This window comes from Cyphellophora attinorum (genome assembly GCF_001299255.1).
Source record: "Cyphellophora attinorum strain CBS 131958 chromosome Unknown Contig7, whole genome shotgun sequence".
Lineage (NCBI taxonomy): Eukaryota > Fungi > Ascomycota > Eurotiomycetes > Chaetothyriales > Cyphellophoraceae > Cyphellophora > Cyphellophora attinorum.
Window position 1 is genome coordinate 541,712 of NW_017253235.1, and position 24,202 is coordinate 565,913.

The 24,202-nt window shown below is 54.2% G+C and overlaps 11 protein-coding genes across 11 annotated transcripts; 7 read left to right on the forward strand and 4 right to left on the reverse strand.

Annotated features, from left to right (window-relative positions):
* Positions 1-270: 270 nt before the first annotated feature.
* Positions 271-642, forward strand: AB675_9675 (Transcription elongation factor spt4; the record flags this gene model as incomplete). The annotated part of the gene is made up of 1 exon (XM_018150231.1): positions 271-642. The coding sequence occupies one exon, from the start codon at positions 271-273 to the stop codon at positions 640-642; it is 372 nt and encodes a 123-aa protein (XP_018002313.1).
* Positions 643-1,042: 400 nt separating this feature from the next.
* AB675_9676 (4-aminobutyrate aminotransferase) lies at positions 1,043-2,593 on the reverse strand (the record flags this gene model as incomplete). The annotated part of the gene is made up of 1 exon (XM_018150232.1): positions 1,043-2,593. The coding sequence occupies one exon, from the start codon at positions 2,591-2,593 to the stop codon at positions 1,043-1,045; it is 1,551 nt and encodes a 516-aa protein (XP_018002438.1).
* Positions 2,594-3,163: 570 nt separating this feature from the next.
* Positions 3,164-3,733, reverse strand: AB675_9677 (uncharacterized protein; the record flags this gene model as incomplete). The annotated part of the gene is made up of 3 exons (XM_018150233.1): positions 3,164-3,433; positions 3,479-3,616; positions 3,668-3,733. The coding sequence occupies 3 exons, from the start codon at positions 3,731-3,733 to the stop codon at positions 3,164-3,166; spliced, it is 474 nt and encodes a 157-aa protein (XP_018002598.1).
* A 630-nt stretch (positions 3,734-4,363) lies between these two features.
* AB675_9678 (tRNA (adenine(58)-N(1))-methyltransferase catalytic subunit trm61) lies at positions 4,364-5,821 on the forward strand (the record flags this gene model as incomplete). The annotated part of the gene is made up of 1 exon (XM_018150234.1): positions 4,364-5,821. The coding sequence occupies one exon, from the start codon at positions 4,364-4,366 to the stop codon at positions 5,819-5,821; it is 1,458 nt and encodes a 485-aa protein (XP_018002543.1).
* A 524-nt stretch (positions 5,822-6,345) lies between these two features.
* Positions 6,346-7,518, forward strand: AB675_9679 (Replication factor C subunit 4; the record flags this gene model as incomplete). Its single annotated transcript, XM_018150235.1, has 3 exons — positions 6,346-6,761; positions 6,807-7,229; positions 7,293-7,518. The coding sequence occupies 3 exons, from the start codon at positions 6,346-6,348 to the stop codon at positions 7,516-7,518; spliced, it is 1,065 nt and encodes a 354-aa protein (XP_018002365.1).
* A 904-nt stretch (positions 7,519-8,422) lies between these two features.
* AB675_9680 (uncharacterized protein) lies at positions 8,423-9,557 on the forward strand (the record flags this gene model as incomplete). The annotated part of the gene is made up of 2 exons (XM_018150237.1): positions 8,423-8,491; positions 8,628-9,557. The coding sequence occupies 2 exons, from the start codon at positions 8,423-8,425 to the stop codon at positions 9,555-9,557; spliced, it is 999 nt and encodes a 332-aa protein (XP_018002502.1).
* Positions 9,558-10,307: 750 nt separating this feature from the next.
* On the forward strand, positions 10,308-12,229 carry AB675_9681 (uncharacterized protein; the record flags this gene model as incomplete). The annotated part of the gene is made up of 2 exons (XM_018150238.1): positions 10,308-11,756; positions 11,813-12,229. The coding sequence occupies 2 exons, from the start codon at positions 10,308-10,310 to the stop codon at positions 12,227-12,229; spliced, it is 1,866 nt and encodes a 621-aa protein (XP_018002559.1).
* Positions 12,230-14,141: 1,912 nt separating this feature from the next.
* On the forward strand, positions 14,142-14,986 carry AB675_9682 (Dehydrogenase/ SDR family member 2, mitochondrial; the record flags this gene model as incomplete). Its single annotated transcript, XM_018150239.1, has 2 exons — positions 14,142-14,220; positions 14,277-14,986. 2 exons carry the CDS (start codon positions 14,142-14,144, stop codon positions 14,984-14,986), a joined length of 789 nt encoding a protein of 262 aa, XP_018002171.1.
* Positions 14,987-15,750: 764 nt separating this feature from the next.
* Positions 15,751-17,792, forward strand: AB675_9683 (uncharacterized protein; the record flags this gene model as incomplete). The annotated part of the gene is made up of 2 exons (XM_018150240.1): positions 15,751-15,947; positions 15,995-17,792. The coding sequence occupies 2 exons, from the start codon at positions 15,751-15,753 to the stop codon at positions 17,790-17,792; spliced, it is 1,995 nt and encodes a 664-aa protein (XP_018002230.1).
* Positions 17,793-20,288: 2,496 nt separating this feature from the next.
* Positions 20,289-22,571, reverse strand: AB675_9684 (Copper amine oxidase 1; the record flags this gene model as incomplete). Its single annotated transcript, XM_018150241.1, has 5 exons — positions 20,289-20,612; positions 20,668-21,920; positions 21,976-22,095; positions 22,146-22,233; positions 22,290-22,571. The coding sequence occupies 5 exons, from the start codon at positions 22,569-22,571 to the stop codon at positions 20,289-20,291; spliced, it is 2,067 nt and encodes a 688-aa protein (XP_018002278.1).
* A 550-nt stretch (positions 22,572-23,121) lies between these two features.
* On the reverse strand, positions 23,122-24,160 carry AB675_9685 (uncharacterized protein; the record flags this gene model as incomplete). The annotated part of the gene is made up of 3 exons (XM_018150242.1): positions 23,122-23,149; positions 23,227-23,578; positions 23,611-24,160. The coding sequence occupies 3 exons, from the start codon at positions 24,158-24,160 to the stop codon at positions 23,122-23,124; spliced, it is 930 nt and encodes a 309-aa protein (XP_018002336.1).
* Between the last annotated feature and the right edge of the window lie 42 nt (positions 24,161-24,202).

Genomic DNA, 24,202 nt, shown 5'->3' on the forward strand with positions numbered 1-24,202 from the left:
CAAACGGCTTGGTCTGCACTGCACTCTTTCCTTCGTGACTTGTCCTTCGCTACGACCGCTAGCCACTGCCATTGCCTCAGACCAGCCACACGTTCACTGCTCCCCTTGAGATCGACTGCACGAAGCATCGCTCAAAAACCCTCCGATCGCATTTCGACGAATCCCCCAACGCTCACGATCCGCATAACGTAAGAAGCCATCGCCTACCAAACCCTCGATCCCACTCACGCAGGCATAGCCTACGACGCGCAACTCGCTTCATCCTCAGCCATGACGACCCCCCTCCGCGCTCAACGCGCCTGCCTCCTCTGCTCCATAGTCCAGCCCACCACCGTCTTCACATCGCAGGGCTGTCCGAACTGTGAAGAACTCCTTCAGCTCCGCGGCTCGCCCGAAGTGATCAACGAAATGACCTCCCAAGTCTTCGAAGGTCTGATCAGTCTACATGATCCATCGACCAGCTGGGTGGCGAAATGGCAGCGGCTGAGTGGGTATGTGCCGGGGACCTATGCGACGAAAGTGGTAGGGAGGCTACCGGAGGATGTTATACAGGGGCTGGAGGATCAGGGGATCAGGTATTTTCCGAGAGATGGGTCGAACGCAGATGAGGAGGGTGGTGGGGAGGTCGCTGGCGGTGCTTGAGAAATGACAGCGATGTGAAGGGAAGTACGTGGGTGGCATTTCTCGATGGTGGATTAGGAGCTTATGGGATGAGGGGCGACAGATGCATGCTCTGGCCCAGCTAATGAGAGCCAGTGGTCAGAAGTTTCATTCAGCACAGGCGTCTAGGCAAACACGAAGGCGCGATGGGGTGTCCCTCAAGACACAGAGTCGCAGTTACGAAATTGATCCAGCAACAAGCGACAAAGGGTCCAATAATTGACAAAAGGCCATCAAGGGTCCAATAATTGACAAAAGGCCATCAAAATTCTGGCTATCATAAAAGCGCAAATCTGGGATGCCCCATCAAACGCCGATATGCGAGCAGACATAGTCATGCTTTTCCGTTCTCCGATCAACGCCAATATGTATCGTCCTTTCATCACAATTGATTCGCCATTTTCTCCAGCCCGTCGAGCAGAATATCAGCATGGTGCTTCTGGAAGATCAACATAGGCCTCAGTCGGACAGCAGTGGCACCGCTACCGCCGATATTGATGCCCAAGCCCTTCATCTTCGCCAGGAACTCGTCACGCTTTGGGTTGTCAAACGCAATGAACGTTCCCTGACCTTTGCCTCGCAGGTTCTGGAAGTGTTGCGGATACTTCTGAGCAAGACCAGCGATACCGTTATACAGATAATCACCAACCTGAGCCGTGTTTTCCACCAGATTCAGCCGTTCGATCTCGTTGATGATAGCTCGAAAGAGGATGGCTCGGGCTGGATCTCCCATCCAGGTGTTGAACTGGCGGTATGGCTTGTTTGGTCGCAGCTCTGGGTTGCCAAAGTAGTAGCCAGCGGTTTGTGCCTTCTTGGAGAATGTGACCATATCAGGCGGGTCTTGGAGGTTCCAGTGGTCATGCGCCCAGAATTTGCCAGTGGCACCAACACCAGTCTGGACTTCGTCGACAATCAACAACACGTCGTGCTTGCGTGTAATCTCGCGCAGACCATTAAAGAAGAATGGAGAAGCATGGTTGTCGCCGCCTTCGGATTGGACAGGCTCGACAACAACAGCGGCAACTGGATTGTGAAAGTTCTTAATGATATCTTCAGCCTCGTCTAGGCAGCGTTGTTCCTCGGCACGGTTCTCAGCGACATGCTCCTCGAGAGGATATTTGAGCATTGGGAATGGGGCTTGTGGCCAGTCAAAGGCTGGGATATCGATTTTGTGGATGGGCTTGCTGCGAGTGGTAGACAGACTGCCGAACAGGCGACCGTGGAAGCCAGTCTTGAATGACATTATCGACATGTTCGGAGCGCCAGGAGCCTTATTGTCCATTGACGAAGAGATCGACTCTGGCTCGAAGTCGACGTCCGGTCCACCTCGCTTCTGCTGCGCCTTCCACATAAATGCAGCTTTGTATGCTGTCTCATTCGCATCAGATCCGGCCATTGCGGTGAAGACTTGATTCAAGCCCTTCGGTGCCACGCGAAGGACGCCCGTCTCCAGGATGGACGCCCAGTCATGCTGTGGAAAATTGCCAAGCGCAGGTCTGTTAATGATGGCAGATGCCATATCTGGAGAGGTTGCTGCGAGGAGCAGAGCAGGATTGCTGTATCCCACGGGGATGGACGCAATTTGGGCATACACGTCGAGCAGAACGTTGCCATCGAGATCAGCGATATAGTTGCCGTACGACTGCTGGTAGTTGGCCATCATATTCAGACTTCGAGTGTCGAACACTTCGTGTAGTTTGGCTATTGCTTCCTTGCTCTTCGGTCCTGGGATGGCGGTGTTGACTTGTGGACCACTGGGCTCATCGGGGAAGAATGCCGTTGTGATGGGCGTTGTGTCATACTGTACTTGAGCGGCTGCTGCAGCAGCACTACGGGACTCGGTGACGTTGGCATACGTTCGGGCAGAGGGTCTGAGGTTGAGGCTGCGAGTGAGTGGCCGCAGTGCTCTGCTTGCTCGGAGGGCGGAAGCCATGGTTAAAGTGTGCCTGAGAATTCGACGCGGGGTCGCAGATAGGTGTGCCTCTTCGCGGGAGGAACTGAAATGTCGTCTGCTCTACTGGGAGGACTTTATGAGAGGTTCGCAGAGATTGCCTCCGCTCATCAGAGGGCGGCCTCTCGAGCGCACTTGCCCGCAGGTTATCACTCTTTCCTGCTGCCGTTGCCCACGGCCAGTTGCGGCAGGGACAACCCTCAAAGTTTGCCCCACCTGCGACTCAAGGCTAGCTCGAATTGGGTAAGAAATCAGCGCGACCGGCCCGGTATCTGCTTCTCATCCGGTGTCAGTCGTTGATTCTCTTTCCTGTTTCATCAACATTCCGCGTGTGCTACGAATGAGACCCTTCTTACCATGAGGCTGACGTCCATTGATGCTGTTTACGTCGGCAACGCAATCGCTCAACGCGCAACGCCTTCCAATCTCACGAAGGGTAAGACGATTGAAGACGGAGCCTGGCGACGATTACTTCGACGTGATCTCGCTGCAGAACGATGTCATGTTCAATGATGTCCACGGTCTTGAGGAGCGCTGACTATCATCGCGATACTACTGCTTGCTTCCAACCTTCTCTGCTGCCTCTTCTGGCGTGAGGTCCTCAAGCCCCGGAACGTTTCGCTCGACTGCTGATCCCTCCGACAACCCTCGGTCCTCCAAGCTGGTATTTGCTTTGTGCTTATCATACCGCGTGCTGCCCTTGGCCTGGTCATCATGCGTGACACCACCTGGAACTTGGTGCAGCCGCTTAGAATCGACCTGCGCTGGCAGGGCATCGCCCGTACCAGTCAAAACAGTGGCATGGTCGACATCCTTCGTTGACTATTGGAGTTAGCTATGTCGGTCGAACTGGAACAGCATACGTACTCTTGGGATGTCTCCAGCATTGGTTGCTGCCTCAGCTAACGTAGTCCCGCCGAGCTGATTTGGGTCATCCCCATCAGCAATCTGGTCTGGTCTTGGTTTCGATGGGATGAGTCTGGGCGCGGCGGCATCATCGGGGACCTATTTGAATCATTAGACCAGTCTGTCGGAGCACATATCCCTTCAACATACCGTTGTGCCGTCTTTGGCCATGTCAAACAGATCTCCCCCACTGTTGGGTCCCGATTTGGAAGACATGCTTGGAATGGTGTGTGTAAACCCTTGGAATAAAGCTCGTCGGCTTCTGAAGTGAGACCTGAGATCTATGGAGGAAATGTGAGGTGTGAGAAGGAAAAGAGGTTGACTGCGGTCCTCGCATAGGTCGTGTGCCTTACGAGCAGCATGACGTTTGAGAGTGCCCGACCAAAATATGACAATTTTGACATCATCACGAACGCGATCTCATCGAACATTGACAAGTTCCTGCATAAATGCAGCCGCTCAGCCAATCGGAGTGTATTCCTCGACTGTAGAACACAACGAGGTACTCTGATATCTGTAGCAAGAGTGTATGCTGGCCCTTGAACTCCCATTGTGCGAGAGTCCTCCGGTCCATGCCTTTACGCTGTCTCCCACGAGATAACTATGGCTATCTGCTCACCCAGTATTACCTATGGATGAACGAATACGATCTAAGATCCATGACATATAGATGCGGGAATGATTTCCGGGGCGACAGATGCGGGACCCACAAATTTTCGATGTTCGATGGCAGTGAAGACCATCTGCCTTTTCAGCGTAGTTGGAAGCGATACTGACCACACAGATCCGCCCAGATATGCTTGCTGGTCATGAAGGCCTAGATGGTATCAACGCAACATTGATGACATGGCTGCCACGTCGTCGTTCCTGACACCTGGGCTCGCTGCCCAGGAGGGCCATCTTGCTTCCTTACATTTGCGCCGTGATGCTGCAATTCCCGTAGTGCTTGCATCAAAGCCTTCTACAGAACAAGATGCAGGCTACGCAGAGGGTATGGTGACCAACACCCGCTTTGGATCCTTTCCACACTCAACAATTATCGGCACACCTTGGGGCTCGCAAATAAGAGCTAGCAAGGTCGATACAGGATCGCGCGGGCGAGTCACTTCGAAGAAGCGCAAAGCGAGCGAGCTCAACGACGAAGGTGCTGAGGATGATGAAACCAAAGAAGCAGAGTCCGCCGATTCAGGTTTCTTGCACGTTCTGCCACCAACGCCGGAGTCCTGGACCTACTCTCTACCACATAGGACACAGGTTGTCTACACGCCCGACTACAGCTACATTCTTCATCGTATCAGAGCGAGGCCAGGAACAAGGCTGATCGAGGCCGGGAGTGGAAGTGGAAGCTTCACACACGCCGCAGCTCGGGCAGTCTTCAATGGCTATCCTTCTGGACACGATCAAAGCGCTGGACTAGGGAGGGTATTCAGCTACGAATTTCACAAGGAGCGACATGAGAAAGTGTCAGAGGAGATGAAGACACACAATTTGTCTTCTCTCGTTACATGCACGCACGCCGATGCGTATAAGGACGGATTCTTGCTCCCTGTCGGAGAAGGCGATGCTCGGTCTCAGTCTCCGAGAGCGTCTGCCATCTTCCTGGACTTACCAGCACCATGGTCTGCTTTACCGCACCTCACCCGCGTTACGACCGAGGAAGGCCCCTCGGCTCTGGATCCAGATTCACCTGTCTACATCTGTACCTTCTCGCCTTGTATCGAACAAGCACAGAAGACCATCTCATACCTCCGGAAGTACTCCTGGCTCGACATTCAGATGGTCGAGGTCAACCACAAGCGTCTCAACGTCCTTCGATCATACACATCACTATCATACTCAGGCATGCGTGGCGTCAATCCATACCCAGAGGACGTCTCAGCCGCCCTCGACCATCTCAAAGCCATCGACCGGCGAGCCAAGGATTTCCATGCTGGAAGCACCAGTCTACCTCCATCAGCAAAAGTGAAGAGGATAGAGAATGCCCAGACCGAAGCACACAGCACGATGTTTAAGGAAGGTCAGGTGATACATCGCTCGGAGCCGGACCTGAAGACGCATACTTCATATCTGGTCTTTGCGGTGTTGCCGAAGGAATGGACCGAAGAAGATGAGCAGAAGGAGGCAAGGAAGTGGAGCGGAAAGGTTGAGATCAGTGCAGAGGTGCCTAAGAGTCACCGGCAGATGAAGAAGGAGACAAAGGCGAAGCGGAAAAGCCGAGAAGCACAAGGGCAGGATCATACAAATGGCGTTTCTTGGGAGCAGGCTGGCACGTATGATGCCAGCAACGCGATGTCGCTAGACTAATGACATCACTCAACGCGCATGGAAAGAAGACGAAGTGACGATCGTCAATGATGCACCAGACGCCGACCTATTCCCCCTCTGCTGAAGTCCCACTGTTGAATATATATCCCCAGACTTTCGGTGATCGTGAACAAGACGACGATCATGCGAGGCGGGCTCTACCGCGAAACCGCCCGTGCGAATCAGTCTTGACACATGTATTATCTCTGCGGTATCGTGTTAAGGTTGCGCTCCTTGACTCCGACTGCAGGAAGGTGTTGATGAGTATTTAGTATTGTGCTGATGTTGGTTGGACTTATTTGAAGCCGGATGACAGGGACCATTCAGTCATCCGGTCCGACTCTGCCCTCCCAGCGGGTTTAGCAATGTAACTCCGGCAGCAGTTCCAGAAATGGATTAATTGACGACGCGGTTCACAAACGCGTCTGAAAAAGATGTATGACTGACTCACGCTGTCCAGGACTCGTACATGCCTCGCATCTGACTTCAGCATCGTCATCGACCCGACGCCTGCCTGCAGAGCCATGTCAGGTCAAGCAAAGGCGTCCTCGTCGACGGGACCCAAGAAAACTGCCAATGCCAGCTCAAATGGTGCCGGAGTAGACTACGAATTGCCGTGGGTCGAGAAGTACCGGCCAGTCTATCTTGATGATGTTGTAGGCAATTCCGAAACGATCGAGCGACTGAAGATCATTGCAAAAGATGGAAACATGCCCCACGTCATCATCAGTGGTATGCCTGGTATCGGCAAGACTACGTCTATACTGTGTCTCGCTCGGACACTGCTAGGTGATGCATACAAGGAAGCCGTGCTAGAGCTGAATGCTAGCGATGAAAGAGGCATCGACGTCGTCCGCAACAGAATCAAGGGGTTTGCGCAGAAGAAAGTGACACTGCCGGCTGGCAGGCACAAATTGGTCATTCTCGATGAGGCGGACAGGTATGACCTCACCCAAAATACAGGTCTAGACTGACACGGACGAAGCATGACTGCTGGCGCTCAGCAAGCACTGCGACGCACCATGGAGATCTACGCGAACACCACACGGTTCGCCTTTGCTTGCAACCAGTCCAACAAGATCATTGAGCCTTTGCAATCAAGATGCGCCATCCTCCGATATGCAAGACTGACAGACGCGCAAGTCGTACAGCGTCTGATGCAAATCATCGAAGCAGAGAAGGTGGAACACTCAGAAGATGGACTCGCGGCTCTCGTCTTCAGCGCCGAGGGCGACATGCGACAAGCCATCAACAACCTGCAGAGCACATGGGCAGGTTTTGGATTTGTCAATGGAGACAACGTCTTCCGCGTCGTGGACAGTCCGCATCCTATCAAGATCCAAGCTATGATCAAGGCCTGCTGGGAAGGCAAGATCGATAGCGCCCTCGACATCCTGCGAGAGCTGTGGTAAGTCCCAAAGAGTACCTCGCAAGAAGAAGCCGCGTCACTGACCAGGACCTCAATGAGCAGGGATCTCGGCTATTCGTCACACGATATCATAAGCACAATGTTCCGAGTGACCAAGACGATACCGACGCTCAGCGAGCATTCCAAGCTTGAGTTCATCAAAGAAATTGGCTTCACGCATATGCGAATCCTGGAGGGCGTTCAGACATTCCTGCAGTTAAGCGGCTGCTTGGCGAAATTGTGTAGAATCAACATGAAGCCGCAGCTGTTTGAGGGCAGCGCAGTCTGATGTCCGCCCCACGAGCGTGAACAAGACTTTACGGCACGACAATCATGTGCGCAAAGGACGCAGCGGGATGCCTGACAAGAGGAATTCTGGGACAGGAAAGCAAAATGCGCGCCCCCAAAATACACGAAGCAGTGAAGCACGACCAAGCAGTCCAAGCCACGGCAGTCGGCGATGCCAAGCACCGACGTTCGAGGGGGATCAGCTCCCCGGGAGGCCTTTGGGGAAATTGTCCACGTCAGTCACTGCAGATTCATTGCGTGTCACTTGCACGGTCTTAGCCTATACGACCGCTCGCAGCACACTGCAGACGGGCCAAGGTGCAAACGCGTGTGCAACAAAGCACATCGCGAACACTTTCACGATGATTCTGAAGACTTTATCGAAGTGAGGGGCGGCTTGAGGTTCAATAAAAGATGAAACGAACGCCAGCACTGCTCAGGACCTAGGCTGATCACGGCTACGAGGGGAAGCTTTGCAGCCCGATTTAGAATTGCGCGGGGCCCGCAACTCCGTGCCAAGTTCTCCGCTACTGTTCTGGTTGGCTCTTTCAGCAGAGATGGAGTCGACGCGCAACTCTCGCTGTTGATACCATGCTGTTCTAGGCCGAAGGACAGGGAAAGAATGACTTCACAGCACAGCTCAGCCTTACCGCTTGATAAGTGCGACGATCCAATATCGGGGTTGTCGGGTCTCTGCAGCCAGCAGGCCGGAGCGTGGGCGCAGCAACCGCACGAATGGGGCTGCAATTCAACTTGTGATACATGTTCAATGTCCCTGCGTATATCTATCTGTGACACATCCCGTGAAGCGATTGCCGCTCTCTCTCCATTCCTTTTCAAGCTGTCAAACTATACAATTAACTTGCGACATCAATCCTAGTACACGAAAGGGTGCCAATACCAACATGAAGTCATATTTCGTTGCCGCTGCCCTCTTTGCCGGCAGCTCGCTGGCATGGATTCCAGAATGCGCTGTAAGTCCTGTCCGCGAGCCTAGCATTGATTCAGAGTCCTCCACATCACCCGAAATAGCGGTGCCCGTCAAAGGCCTCCCATTTGCCTTCGCTTTCTCTTTCTTGCTTCCGGTCAAGCTTACTAACTTCATTCCAGTGGAACGACTGCATGTCCAGCGTCGACCTCGGCGCCTGCGACCAATCCACTGGCTGGGCGTGTCTCTGCAACAATCAGACCCTCATCTCACAACTCAACACCTGCGTGTCAACGTCATGCACGAATGAGACCGACCAGGAAGCCATTTACGGCGCTGTTGCTCAGCTGTGCGTCAACAACGGCGTGACCGTCACCAATTCCGAACAGGCTACCTTCTCTGCCACATCAGGTGGCTCGTTAATCACCGCTGGTCCATCGGGAGGTCCTGGTGGCCGGTTTGGTGGGGACTGGAACGAGTGGGTCAGCTCTTGTTCGAATGGACTAGGTGGACCGCCGTCAGGATGGTCGTCAGGGCAAGGTCCTTGGGGCAACCACGGCTGGGGTGGTCCCGGTGGACCTGGTGGACGAGGCGGCGGTGGCCCATTCGGCGGTCCTTGGGGAACTAAAGCTTCTGGTATCAACTGCGACGCATGGACTACGTGGACAGCTGGCTGGGGACCATTCAGCAGCTGGACTGGTACCTGGTCGGGCTGCAGCTCTACGACTGATGCGCCTGTGCCTGCCACTGTCACGACTACGATCAATGGTCAGGTTGTGACTGGCACGACGTTTGGCGTCCAGGCTGCGGCGCAGAGTTCGGGTAATGCTGGATCGACTGTGGTTCATGTTTCGACGAGGATTGGGTTGACGACTTTTGGAGCTATTGCTGTTGCTGTCTTTGGCGCAATGGTGCACTGTAAACGCAATGACAGCGAACGGGATGATTTGTTGGAAAGCAAGAGCAACGTATTTGACGAGTCCATATGCTGCCCGCCAGCTCCCGCTGCGACGCTTTCGAAGAAGCCGAGCGAAAGAGAGGATAGGGACGGCTTGGTATTGATACCCATTACTTCAAAACGCACGGATAGCACGTCAAGGGCTCAAGGCTAAGCACGAGAGTCTCTTGCCATAGGTCCCAAGAAGTGCATGAATTTTCATGGTCATCCATGTATGCATGCAGCAAGACCTCGTCTCATCATCCCGTGCGTCTCCGTAGCTGCTGTCGGCGCCACTTTCACCATCCAACGAGTCGCGAACGTGGCTGTAGTGCGGACCAGGACAGAAACCGCGACCGGTTTGGCTGTGCCACTCGGTGGCCAAAGCACCTGCAGGACCTTTTGTACCTGTAGCTTCAAGTCGGGCGCACTTGCCGTGATTGATTGGCTGTCGCTGGCAAGACCCCTGTTCGCCGCGCCAGACCCCGCGGCTGCCTTACCGTGAAAGTCAACTCGATTCAACCTTGACCTCCTCTACCTCAGCTGACACATGACCTTCATTGACACATTTCAGTTGTACTTGTCGCATTTATCCGAGATGTCTCTGGCGTATATCAGTACACATTTGCTCAAGACCTAAGTGACCGTTTCATCCCCTCGCAATAGATCAGGGCGCTCCACGATTCGTCAGATTGTGTAACTGAGAAATCAACCCACTCGCTTCGCTTCAACCAGCCAGTCTACCCAAGTCCTCCCAAGTCATCAAGGGTGCGAACTACCAAGCAAGCACTGCTTGAACGACGAGTCGTCAGACCGACGCTGCTCACCAGCGCCTTTCAGATCTAAGGACTTTCACTGTCAAACATCACTTGAACATCCAATTACCGAAATTGCCAAGACCATCCCTCCGAGCTACGGGATTTAAATGGTCCTCGTCACTCGTGCGGAACACTTCGACGGTTGGGACGTATTCGAATACATTGAAACAGACGACGAAGACGACGACCATCTGGAGGCTCCTAGCTTTGTCCCGTGCACGCGAAAGCGCCAACTGTTTGTGGATGCGACGGACAAAATGCGGCTTCTGAAGCTGCGGAAGGGATCTGGTGATGGACAAGCCCCGGCAAAGGACACAGGCGTGACATTGCTCGAAGAGGACCATTTTGCGACTACATCAGCATCTTTACTGAATGGCAGCCACGTGAACCTCATGAGCAGAAACGAAGCCACGTGCGAGAAACTAAGATCTCCATCCTCGGACCTGGTGCCGAACTTAAACAAGCAAGCAGATGTATCAACGACGGTCGGCAACAAGCCAATCACCCAGACTGAGACAGCACCGACTTCTGCCACAGCTATGACACAACCGCAGTCCCGATTCCTAAATCTACCTGATGACCTCATCTACCATCTTTCCGACCATCTGACGTACAATACCCTCCTCGCTCTCCGCTCGACCTGCCACAAATTACATAACGTCCTCACGGTCGATCACGTCACCACCATCCGCACCCGCTTTATCCTCAACTGTCTTGCCGACGAAGCTGTTCAGCGAGCCGAGTATCGTCGGATTCACCCACGCTACGGCCGCGACACCCTGTGGGACCTCTTCTCTATAGCCTTTGAGTGGCAGCTCCTTGAACGACCTGTCAGTGAGTTGCGTTGCTATGGCTGCCTAGAGGTCAAGCCACTGCGGATGTTCGTGGAGCGCATGAGCTGCAAGGGCACAGGTCTAGGTGGGCGATTGGCACGGCAAAGGAGGTGCAAGGACTGTATGCGCCAGCACATGTTCATCGCCGGGACTTGGTGGCGCGAGCATTGGCTACGGCGGAGCGAAATGGTGCGTCGGGCGGGCGCTGTGGAACGCCATGTCAGCCGTCTGGTTCGTGGCAAATCGTTGCCCAAAGTGGCAAAGGGCGAAGAGGTTGGCATCTGCGTCGAATGCGGCACCGGCCAGTTCGAGTTGTACTGGGGCTGCGCAATGTGTTTCGAGAAAGAACAACTGACTCGACGACGGGAAGAGTGGTCCATGATGGGATTCGAAGACACGGAGGAGCTGGAAGGTTGGGTCAAATGGGTGCTCCAGAAGCATGAGTCGTGGACAGGCAGAAGGGATAAGCGGAGGAAACAACGTTTCGCGAGACGTGCAGAGTCTGGTGGGAAGTGGTGGAACGTGCGACGGTATGCCGTTTGGATGGGGATCGATGTGAGATGGAAGGGATCCTGGGCCGAAAGAGTCGAGAGCCTGGTTGATCACCTCGAGGAGAGCTATCAGCGGAGAGCAGCACAGCGACTGCAAGGAAGCTCCGGAGCCGGACATTCAATCGTTGAGGCAGGAGGCGAAGATGCGGCTGACAGCGACGAGATCGACGGCGTCGATATTCCTAGTCACCGCTCAAGACATCCCAAAGGCTGTCATACGAGCGGCAGCGTCACCCTCCTTCCCAAGGCGAACTCATCGAGAACAGCCAGAACCCACCCAGGCGCGATTGGCGACCAACAGACGAGATCACGGACCCCACACACCCATTCTACAACATCGTCCACCACCGCGCTAACGATCCCGCACTCAACGCCACCAACAAGAAACCGCGCGACAGGTTAGAAGTCCGGTGTGCGATGTGCTGGACGCCTAGTTGCAGACGACGGAGATGCCTTGGCGGCCTTGTGAGTGCGTGGCGGAAGCTGGAGCTGGAGCGCTGTTGTGAGATGTGCCAGGCGGAGGAGGCGATCAAGGCCAAGCGGCGGGGAAAGAAGGAGAAAATGGAAGAGCGGAAAGGTGTAATGGAGCTGGACGAAGAGGTTGGACTGGAAGGTCTCTTCGCGGAGGAGCAAGAGGCGGCGTGATCCTGTAGCTACTACCAGTGGTAGTATGCGTCCGGCCCAAGCAATGGCGATGGACAGAGTGCTCCTTCGCGCGAGGCTCTGATGGGCAGTGTGGCTCAGCTCGATCTTCGGAGCAGTCGATCACACGACTGATATGACATGACCATCAAATTTCGCATGCGCAGCGATCGGTCCATTGAATTGATCACTCTGTCTGTGTGAGCGCTCTGATCCACGTGTGTACAGTACACCGCTGAGTGAGTTATGGCGAGCCGCTGATATCGGATCCTCCCGTAACTACAGTTCCTCCGAAAGGGTTCGCCGCGCATGTCATTGCTTCGGTCGGAAGCGGGACTAACGCCACCAGGTGCCTAGCATGTCGGCCACGTACCTCACTCACCTTGAGTTGTAATCAAATAAGGTGGTTTGATCCTATCGTAGGTAGCCTAGCCCGCCTAGATCTCCAATAAATGTGCGACTGCTTTGCGAGGATGACCTGGCAGCAATGCTACCATTTGTAGGTTTAAAGCAGACGTATGTTGTGGATATAGCATCAGTTGCTCAAGGGAACTTCGTTGAGATGTAGGGAGTTGCTGGATTGAGTAGTAAGAATCATGGACTGCCTTGCAGGTCACAGAAGCCTAGGAAGACGGCGCTTGCAGATAGGCAGGGGTGGCCATGCATCCTTTCTCAAGTCCTTTCCGCTGACTTGTCGCTTCTGGAGTACAGTTCGGCGAAGTGGACGCGACTACTTGACAATGCGCTCAGCATGAAGGGCGTATGTACGCCCAGCGTGAGGTCGTTGCGATGGCACCCGTCGGTCGACATGTTGAGCCGTCTGGACCCCACAACAGGGCACTCAACGCCGCTATTTCCGTCCCCGCCAAAGCCGTAAGTACGGCAGTAGTGGTAGATTTATCGCCCGACACCGTCCCTGGAAGGTGCCCGTACAGGATAGGGAAGGTGCGATGAGCATGGGTTCCGGGTCGGTCTCGAATTCCGATCAGATGGCAAAGAAACACGGCGTTGGTTCGTCATTAACTTGATCCTCGGCTTTCTGAGGACGGCATCGCGACAGCTTCTCGTAAGCATAAACGTCGCTTGTTCTCGCGACGGTCAAGAATTCGCCTATACTTGCGGATTACTGTCGCAGTCGTTCCCGCGTTAAGTGCTGAAGGCGAACGACATTGCATGCTCGCGGCCCCAACCGATTGCTATATTCAGATGGGGCCGAGGCAGACCACATGGCATAGTCCTCATGTAAGGCAATCTGTGCATACCTACCTAGGCAACAAATCGTTTTGCGCGCTTTTGTCTATCGTACGCAATACAAGATGCAGTATCTATGCCTCCGTACGAGAACAAGATGCCTAGGTAGTTCTCGCAGTAGTCTCCACGAATCGCCAACAAGTCCAAATATACCGTTTGAAGGAAGGACTGGGATGACGCTGCAGTCAGTTTTAGGCAATCAAGTGTGCTTGTAAGAGGTTCAATAGTGGCTTCAACGCTTAGCCGGAATGGGGCAATGCGCTTTTACTCTCTCTCGTATTGGGAGTATTTGAAGACGACGACTTCCCGTGCATTTTGAACATGTTGTGATGGAGATAAGTGAGGTGTTCGGGCAAGAACGTATCTTGAGGTTCAGTAAACATTGATCTCGTCGCTGCTGCTCCGGCTTTAGTGGATGTAAGGAAGGCGCTGTTGACATACAAAATGGAGCAAAGAAAGAGCCAAGAGCGACTGCGACTGCAGCAGGAGAGGACAACCGTCGCAAAAAGAGCATCGACGTGTACTGCGACTTCTTGCTGGAGCAAGAAAATAAGAAGCGGCAGGAGTACAAGGTCTTGAGCACCAAGCACCGGGCGACGTCGATAACGGAAAGAAAACCCAAGCAGAGTCCGGCTTCCCCATCATCAGTCGACTGTTAGATGCAATGTCGCAGAATCTAGGCGTGCCAGACTTCAACAGCAAGCTTGCTGATCAAACTGTCCTCCTAATTGGAGGCACGGGAGGTTAGTTCAGTCGAATTCCAACTCCGAAAAGGCATTATCCTCACATTCATCGGCAGGAGTCGGCATTGCAGTCGCGCACGCTCTCATCCAGGCGGGAGCACGAGTTTTCCTGACGTCGTCGCGACAACAAAAGCTCGACTCGGTTTTGAAGCTACTCAAGGATCAGTATCCGGCTTCACGGGATAAGATCGACGGATACGTCTGTGATCTCGGCGAGGAGGACATTGAGCAAAACATCATCAACCTGTTCAAGCAAACCGGAAGACCAGACCACATCATCTATCTTGCCGGCGATCGTCTTCCCACAATGCCAATTTCGGACTTCACACCAGAGGCGTTTGCCAAACAGAGCCAAGTTCGTGCAATTGGGCCACTCCTGGTTGCCAAACACGGAGTCGCTCTCCTTGAGCACTCGCCAAATTCGTCGATCACGATCACATCAGGGTCGATCGCTGAGAAGCCGATTGCAGGTGGCTGGTCGCTGCTGGCATTCATTGGTGCGGGCCTCACAGGGTTGACGAGGCAGCTAGCTTTTGACCTGGCTCCGATCAGGGTGAATTGTGTGGCTCCGGGTGTGGTAGAGACTGATATGTGGGACGGCATGGGAGATGGCAAGGAGGACTTCTTCAAGGGCGTGAGAGCTGCTAATTGTCTGGGAAGGGTTGGCACATTCGAAGATGTGGCCGAGGCATATCTCTACTTGCTCAAGGACAAGCACGCGACTGGGACTGTAGTTCACAGCAGCGGCGGTGTGTTTCTGAAGTAAGATCACCCGATCGTGGCTTCCGAATAATGCCATCAAAGCTTGGGCAGCATGAGCAGGTTCTAAAGCATTCGTTTGAACACCGAAAGTGGGGTTGACGAGGGTAACGAAAGGCACAAGCGCTGCTGGAAATCGAGGGTCAGCATTCTAGGCTAATCCGAAAGCGTTGGTCATTTGACCTGTCATTTGGGGCGACTCGATATCCAAATTCACCCCCAACATCCATGATCTTTCGAAAATTCCCTCAGCAAAACATGCCAACTGCTCAGCTATCGACGCCCGACCAGCCAGTGCGCGATGGTGCCCAAGCTTCGCCTGACGGGAAGTTGCGAGCAAGCCTCAGCGTGCTTTCCCGCACCCGCGGCGAATCATGAGGCAGGTTCAGATCTTCTGACTGACTAGTGACTAGTCGGAACTTCTGCCCTAGGCTGCAACTTCAAAGTCTGTCCACAGAATGCATCCATGGTGAAGCTACGAATCACCTGATACCAAAGTGCCAAAACTCCTGATGCTTCACGATCTAGGAGCATACCATCCACAATCACAGACATCAATGTACTGTTACCAAAATCCTCACGATGGACAAACATCGAGGTGGCTATCTGAGAGACACCAATATAAGATGTCTTCAATTCCCTTTTGTGCTACTCGAGCATCGACCTCTTGTAGCGTATGACACGCCCAAGCCATGGCACACGTGACACAACCTCTTAGGGTCATGCACGGTCCTTAATTTCGTTATGTTACGTCAAATTCCAAACACCAGCATGGATATGCAGGTAAACTTACCAATGCAAGCAGCAGGCCCCGGCCAACGGCGGGAAGGAGGGCACCACCTGCGAAAGATACCCGATTCGGTGTGGGCCGCTTACGATGCCGAGATTATCAGGCTGTACTTAACAGAGAACACGCCGCTGAAGGAGCTACAGACCTATTTCCGGGAAACATACGGGTTCCACGCAACGTCAGTGATCACGTTCTCCAGCGTCTACCAAGGCTGACAAGAGATAGTACGAAGCAGTGGAAAGACCGATTGAGCAGAGAAAGCATTAGACGAAACCTCAGCCGACCAGCGGTGGCCGTCATCCAGTGCTTGCTGGATGAGGCTGAACAGCGCCAGATCGAACGCCAAGTCTTTTACAACGGCAAGCCCAAAACTCGCAAAGACGTCCAGAGGTACATCTGTAAGACCACAGGTATATCAACACCTGCCGAATTGCGCCAAAGCCTTCCGCCGAACCGCGCTGATTGGCCTAAAAGCGTGGATTGGCAGGATTTGCCACATTCTCAGCCCCCGAGTACCAATATTTTCGCGCCGGATCAGCGCGGTGGGCCTGGTGGCTTCTTCTCAGAAAACCTATCGGGGAATGCTCAGCCATCGAGACCGCCAGCAGTATCCCAGGCCACATACCTTGCAAGTTCGGTCGCATCACACATATCTTTGGGCCCATTCGCATCGTCAGACTTCAACACCACCTTCGAGCCGACAGATTTTACTTACTCCTCTATGCAGATCAAAGGATCCGCGGATGACGCTAGCGGCTGGAGCGGACGATATGATGAGTCCAATAGTATCAGGAATCTACACACTGAAGCTTCGACGCAAGCGCTCGCGACGCCTGTGCTTGCTGAACAAGAAGATCAAGACAGTCAGGGCTTCACGGCTGTGTTAAATTTACGTGGTGGCGCTTTCGATCAGTTGTACGGCGACATGGACAGCCCTGGACCTGCCGCAGCCGAAAGCTCAACGCGAAGTCCGCTCTCTGTGTTGCACGGACTCGTGTCGGCGACACCCATCGCACTGTCCGCGAGTATAACCTTGGCACATGCTTTGCATCAGGTCCTTGGCCGACATGGGGGTCTTGAGAGCTCATCTGCAGAGACTTTTATAAGATCGTGCTTTGAGGCCTGCGTTCACTATGGCCAAGGTGCCGTCAAGGATGCTGAACATGCTCTGGACTGTGGCGTTGTTGCCTTTCAGACACTCATGGATGGACCTCCCCCCGGGTCTTTCACGAAAAGCATCTCGACACTGAACAGGGTGTCGTTCCTGCTCGAAGTCTACGGCCATCGACCATTGAAAGCCACCGTCTTTCAACATCTCGAGCTGCGCCTCATCGGCTCAAGCAAGCCACAGTGGACCGCCCTACAGAAGACTCTAGGATTTCTCTTTGACACTACGTCTTGGGACCAGGCGAAGGCCAGAGACAATGTTGCCAAGCTATCTGAAGCTTGTGACATGGCTCGACTTGCGGCTGGTAACAAGTATTCGCCATTCGCACTCGCGGCTCGGTATAACCTTGCCTGGACCCTTCTCGAGGCTGGGCAGCATGAAAGAGCCCTGGAAATGCTGAACAGCGAGAAGTCTAAGTGCGAAGAATGCTTCGGGCCCTATGCGCTCGATACAATCACCTGGACAGCGACCTTAGCAAGGGCTCATGCTGCATTTGGAGAGCTGGAGACTGCTGTTCTCTTAATGGAGGAGGTTGTTTTAGTGCGCACAGAGAAAGCTTACAGCAAGGAGCATCCACTGTACTGGGAGGTGCGCTACCGAGTTGGTTTGTTTCTTCTTCACATTGCCGAGGAAGGTAAAAGACAACGACAAACACCTGAGACTTGGGCAATAGGCGAAGAACTTGTGAAAGAGGCGCTCCTCTGGCGTGGTGTTCATCTCGGAACAGGCAATCCGCAATTTACGAATGCATTTCAATTGCTCAAGCGCTATCTGAGAGTACAGCGCAAGCAGCACGAAGCGAGCGATATCTGGACCTGGTACGCCGACGCCATCAAGGAACTGCAACCCACTTAAGAGACTCGTACAACACCGATGACGATCGCATCACCATTCACAAGCACTGCGCAGAACGGTTCGAGGACTTCTGCCGACCTCATTTGTATTTCTTCGACACGCTTTCCTTCTGGAATCCGTGTTGTCCGCCGCTGCCTGGCGGTCCATCTCTGCGAGGACTCGTGGACTTTCGTTTCCCCTCGGACTTGCCACTGTTGCTTTTGCTGTACTGTCCATCGCCTCCACGATCTCCTGTGCCAGCGCCAGCTGGAGTGTATCAGCACCGATCCGAAAGCAGGGGACGTGAGGGCACTGTACACTTGTCGTTGGCCCGGCGATCTGTATGCCCGCGGTCGCTTGTATTTCGTTCCGGCATTTCCTGGTGGAGTCGCCACCTATTGGGTGGACACTAACCGATTCGTGTAGGTCTCAGGTCTCGTGCAGAAGTACTGTGCGCGATGTTCTGCGCTGTCGCGTGTTCAGGGTAGAGTGGTTGGCTGCGCAAGGCAGATTTGTCCAGAAGTTCCTCTCAGAGAAGAGGCGCACTTGCAGCACGGATGCAAGGCGCATTCCGAAGGACCACCTCATGTAGCTGAAGTGAGCGATTCGCATTCTACGAGGGGCTTGCGCGAACAGCGATCGCAGAGCCGCATGGTCTCGGGCGCTACCGGGCCGCGAATCAGAGCTTGCGCTTGTTCATTCCCATGTGCCGGCGGATATTGCGCTCATGGACGTCTTTCAGCCGGATATTACGAAGGAGGGCAGGTCCTATCCTGGACCATTTTAGCGAGCGAATGACCGGACCCCACGACTGTCCTTTGGGTCTTCCGCAAAGCTCGTTCTCAAGGGGACATCCATGCTATACAGACATAAAGTCCTTCACCGGTCAGTACGTGTACCAATGAGACTTACACCTAAAGCTTCAATGCATGATTTCTATGCGACCCGCAGCAGACCTGCTCGCGGCGCGAAGACAACTAATCAACAGCACTTCAGCTGAACACACGGCACGCACTCTAGCCACTGAATGCCCTCAATTACCCCGGATTATACTTACAGGGCAATCTGACCGAGCACAGCCTGGGTCCGGGTCGGAAAGGGCACGGAAGCGTTCAGACCTGAACAAAATTGGCTCCTACAAGCAAGACTTCGGACGTGCTTGAGGGTTCCAAGTACTGTGCCAGAGGGAGACTCGGCTACCGGAATGCCAACAAAAAAGACTGGCTGTTGACGGCCTCGAGCACGAGCAACTCGATTGTCAGATCTCTCGAGTTCGGTCCTGCACACACTGCATATAGTCACTGCTGTAGAAGTATGAAATGCAAGGTATGGTTGATGTTCGCAACAAGGCATCACAGCAACAAAGCCCGATTAAGCGCGCTTCCGAGTGAACGCCGTGTCTTCGCTTCTTTGCTTTATTGCCACCTCCGACACGCAGCTCATTCTTAAGGTTGCAGTTCTGATTGCTCTTGCCACCAGGAGCTCCCGGCTTTCAATCCCGTTTTCCGCCGACTTGTGTCCTGTTCCTTCCGTGTCTGTTTGAGTCTCGAAGCCACAAACTTTGCCTAATGTCGACTCCCGAACGGTCACCTCGCTCTCATCCTGATCTACGTTGCTTGATATTAAGCCGCTGTAGGGAACGAGTGCCTGTATCGGCGAGAGAGCAGCCTCTCAAAAGTACATTCTTTCCCGTGCTGGATCCTCATGTGAGGTGACGTCACATACCTAGCCATCAGTACCAGTACTAGTGCCATGAGCTGCCCAGGTGACGGAGATATCGACTTTTCACCTTCACCCTGCCCCATCATGAAATCCCTGGGGCTCGACAAGGAATCCGAGCGATGTTCTGCTCGCGAGTTCTCATGCTCCGGGAGACAAAGACCCCGTGGCGCGAGCAGATGCTCAGAATCAGCTCTTCCGAACACCTAAATTGAGATCCTGCAATATTATAGGTATGATCCTAGAACTGGTATGGCTGGATAGAGACTGTCGAGGAATTCATCCTGCTTCAGGGGCCAGTGCAGGACAGGTCTGTGACGGGTGGAATGAAGAATCGAATTCTGAGTACAGGTCTTGGCAGAAGTGTTGCTCTGGGGTAGGTATTGAGCATGAGTGGGAATCTGTGATCTGGGAAGGAGCAGTCGACCTCAATCAAGGTCTTGCATTGCTGAAGGCAGGAACTACCCTCGCCCTCGAACGAGCAGTAGCGAGATAACGAGGGAACGGCAAACGGCAAACAGCAAAACCGGGTAGGCTTGCATTTGCTTGGGATTTTACTGATTTCACAACATAGATATACTTATTCAGCAAGCCCTCGAGCTCGACAAGTATTGACAAAAGAACAGAGCCCGAAAGAATCTCGATGACACCTCTATACAATGGTTGTGACTGACATGGCTGTATGCGTATCGCAAAACTTAGCAACTAACTGAGAGCTGCCGAGTTCACCATTGTTCACTGCTTTGGACCAAATCTCTTCTGGCTATCCTGCGATGCCACCCTATGGGCGAAAGCGCCTTACAGTTTCGAAGTGGGCTTTTCCTCATCACTGGCACAGCAGTCTCCCACCGTTGTCGTAACACCCGCACCCTGCTGATGATTTCCACCCACCAAGGTACTGTTGTTGATCCTCTGCTCACTCATCGGCACATCGCCCGCCGGGTTCCGCTCAAAGAAGTTCACCGGCTTCAGCATCACCTTCAGCACCTCGCACGGCATCACAGGGAAATCCTCGATGCGTGGGACATGGTTGATTCCGAATTGCACCCACACCACAATATCCTGGTCGAGGACGTTGTCTTTCCGGTCGGCCCAAGCGCGCACGCCCGTGCCGCCACGCGACTGATTCGTGTACCAGCCGCCGGCGTAGAGCTCGCGGTCGGCGTTGGGTAGTGACGTAGATTGCGTGATCGGCGAACTCGGCGCGTTTGAAGTTGTAGGAGGAGGGATGCGAGAGGATAGGCTGGAAGGGTGGGGCCATGATTTTGTAGGCGGCGGGTTGATTGTTGATTGGATTGCGGGATTGCGTGTTTTGAATCTTGAAGATGCGGTTATGTTGGGGCGCGAGGTCGAGGCCGGAAGATTCTGTCACTTGGGTTTCGGTGACAGTGTAGCCGTGGCCGGAGGCGTTGAGCTTGGGGTCGAGCGGCATGGGATGGGCTTCGCTGTAGACCAGGCGGTTGGCGTGACTGCCATCGAGCATGGGATCGATGCGCAGGGAGAAGATGTGCTGATGGTGGGCGGCGAGGACACCGGGGTGCACAACGGTGCCGAAGGGGACACCGACTTTGTCGAGGGAATGGTCGATGGGTTGCGTTGACAGGATACCAGTGGCGCGGACCTCGTAGTGGAATTCGGCGGCTGTGTTGAATTGGTAGGCGAGGATGTATTCGTAGTTGGAGACGGTGATAATGGTCTGGATGACGAGCTCGCGCGAGCGGGTCACGGCGGCGCGGCCGGTACGGTAGTTGGTGTGCTTCCAGCCGATTCCGCCGTCCTGCTCGTGGATGCAGATGGCGTTTTCGAGGAGGACGGGGGAGCCTTTGTCGTCGGAGACCGTCCCGTCAAGGTAGGCAATGTGACCCAGGCAGTCACACCCGAGTTGCAGGTTGTTGGCCATGGCTCCGGCGCCGGCATCGCCCAGATCGAAGGCGGACTTCTTGTGGAATGGTGCGCGAGGGTCGGCGTATGGAATGTTCATGTCGGAAAGGGACACGCGGTAGAACAGCGGTCGGCCGTCATAGCGGACGTCGTAAAGGATGGGGCCCTCTCGCTGATTGAAGCCGATGCGCATGTGCCACTTCTGCCATTCGAGCGTGTGGCCAGTAGTGCCGACAGGAGTCAAGGTGAAAGAAGCACCCTCAGGCTGAATCACGCTCAGAGGCTTGAGATCAGTCCGTGGCGTCTGGTACTCGCCAATGTACTCATTGGCCGGGACGGGGGTGTAAGTCGGAGGTTGCCTGACTTCAGCATCTGCTCCGGTAGGTAGCCAGTCGACACTCAGGATCTCGAGCGAGGCCGCGTCGAAGACTGCTGTGATGGGCAAAGGGAATGCATAGTGGTTGGAGTCCAGCTCATTTGGGTTCTGCGGATCTCGCATGTAGATGAAGACCTGGAATAGGCGGTCGTCGTCCTTGTTTCCGTCGGAACCTGAACGAAGTCAGCAGTCTGATCTTACCACGCGGAGATCCTCGTTCAGGCATACCGTAGATCCAAGGATCGCAAGTCACGACGGCATCTTTAGGAAGCTGCAATTTGGCAATCGCTGCCTTGACCTGCTCATTGTTGAGTGTCTTCTCCTCAACCTGGAGGATCTCATCGTAGTCTGCAGAGCATTAGGTCGTGCTGAGTCCCATGGTGGTCTCATGTCCGTACCTGCATTTCCGTGCACGTTTGCACCAAGCCTGGCATTGAATTCGATCTTGCCGTTGGACAGATTGACGACAGCCTCATGGAAGCGATCCTGTTGTGCATGTCAGACGAACAGCGATTCCAAACGACTATGAGGGCGATACATACAGTGTTCCGTATGTAGTACGCAACAAAGACCTTGCGGTCCAGCTTAGGCAGCGGTTGTCCAGCATGCTCGGCGTCGAGGTACGGCACAAACTCCTTCTTCGCAGGCTCGTTCAGCGTTATCGTCTTGAAGCGCAGGTCAGTGTGTGCAGGCCAGCTGCTTCTGATGATTGCCGAGGCCTGGCTGATTTCCTCGCCACTCAGTGGGCAGAGCGGGTGGGCAACTGCCTGTTGCTTTGTTGGAACAACATAGTCCTGCTGCGTGTCAATCTGTTGCGTCGCCATGATATAAAGAGATCCAAATCACTCGAGAAACTAGGCCCAGCAGGATGGAACGATTGAAACGGAAGTCACAGAAATATCAAAGAGTCTCAGCGAGACTGCCGTTCAGGAACCCCGCCTTGGGCCACAGGGAAGGTCAAATTACGATTTGTGCCACGCGGGCTACCGCGCGAAACTCGCGACACAATTCTCCAAGATAGCGAATGTCCACCACTTATAACGAATAGCGCAGGTAGGCTCTGGGTCAGCGCAAGTGCAGGATCGAGGGTCCAAAGGAAAAGGTTGATAGCGATGCTCAACACCTAATTTCATTGGTCAGGGATCGACTTCATGCGCGAATGCGACAAGTCGAAGCGAATTTGTTGTTGGTCTGGTCTGGTCTGGCTTCCCGAGCGCTGATTTCCGCTCTGGTGGCTCTGTCGAAAGCCTCGCGGACCGGCGCATTGCCTGCGTAGATATGCATACTTCCAGCGGAATTGTTCCCACAACGATCTGTCCCGCGCTAATTCACTGGCAGCAGACCATCATGGTAAAGTCCTCGATGCGCAACTTCCTACCGCGGTTTCCTCAACTCCCAGCCACTAATCGCCAGGTTCTTTGACACTAGTGCACATGTCAGCCATTGATACAGTAAGTAGAGAATGCGAACACGACTTACGGATACAGCATCACCCACACGGGCGGCCTCTGACCAGCCCTGCCCCTATCCGGCCCCCAACCAACTTCCCTCAATGTCTGCTTGGCTTTCGGGTCATTCAACATGATCACTGACCCCTCCTGAAAGTATTGTCGATTGGCATCAGGAATCCATTCTTGGATACCTACCAGCTCCCTATGACCATAGTACTTTCGGCCAGTGCGTTCAATCTTGGCCGCACCAAGCAGTTCGATGACTTTCTCGACGGTCCAATCGCTGTCGGCGTACTGGACCTTGTAGGCAACGTCCTCGACAAGGGCTGTGTGTGACATGTGTGGGCCAAATCGTTGTCCAGGCTCCAGAACGTGAAAACCTGTTTGATCAGGGCTGAGCAGAACGCCGGACCGTCGTCGGCTTTGACGAGCCGCTCATTCACGCGGTTGCCTGGAGCTGGGCCGCTCGGCGTTGATCCTGTGGCCGCGGTCGTGCCTCCAGCTGTGCAGATGGGTCCCTTGTAGTTTGAAGCATTGAAGGTAGCCGGCGTAGTCGTTGTCGTGACTGAGACGGCGGCAGACGACGACGCTGGTGGGGCTGATCCTGTAGGGAAACATGTTGTGCCGCTTGCATTCTGGAAGCACATGTGTGACGGGGTAGGAGCAGCTGACGGCGGTGGTTGGAAAGTCCATCCTGGCGGACCTGGTGGCGGAGGTGGGGCGCCGGACCAGAACGGTCCAGGAGGAGGCGGTCCAGGAGGGGGAGGAAAGCCAAAGGGAGGAGGACCTGGCGGCATCATTCCCGGCGGAGGCATTCCTGGAAATCCAAAGGATGGACCGGAGGGTGCTGGCGGCTTGCCCATGTCAGGCGGACCGCCGTCGCGAGTTCTGTAGACATAGCGTGTCTGCTGATTGAAGATAGGCGGCGGCGCCTGGGCAGAACATGGAAAGAAGGGGTTCATCTTGGAGGACTTGCTTCGAACTACCAACCTTGAACGAGTGGC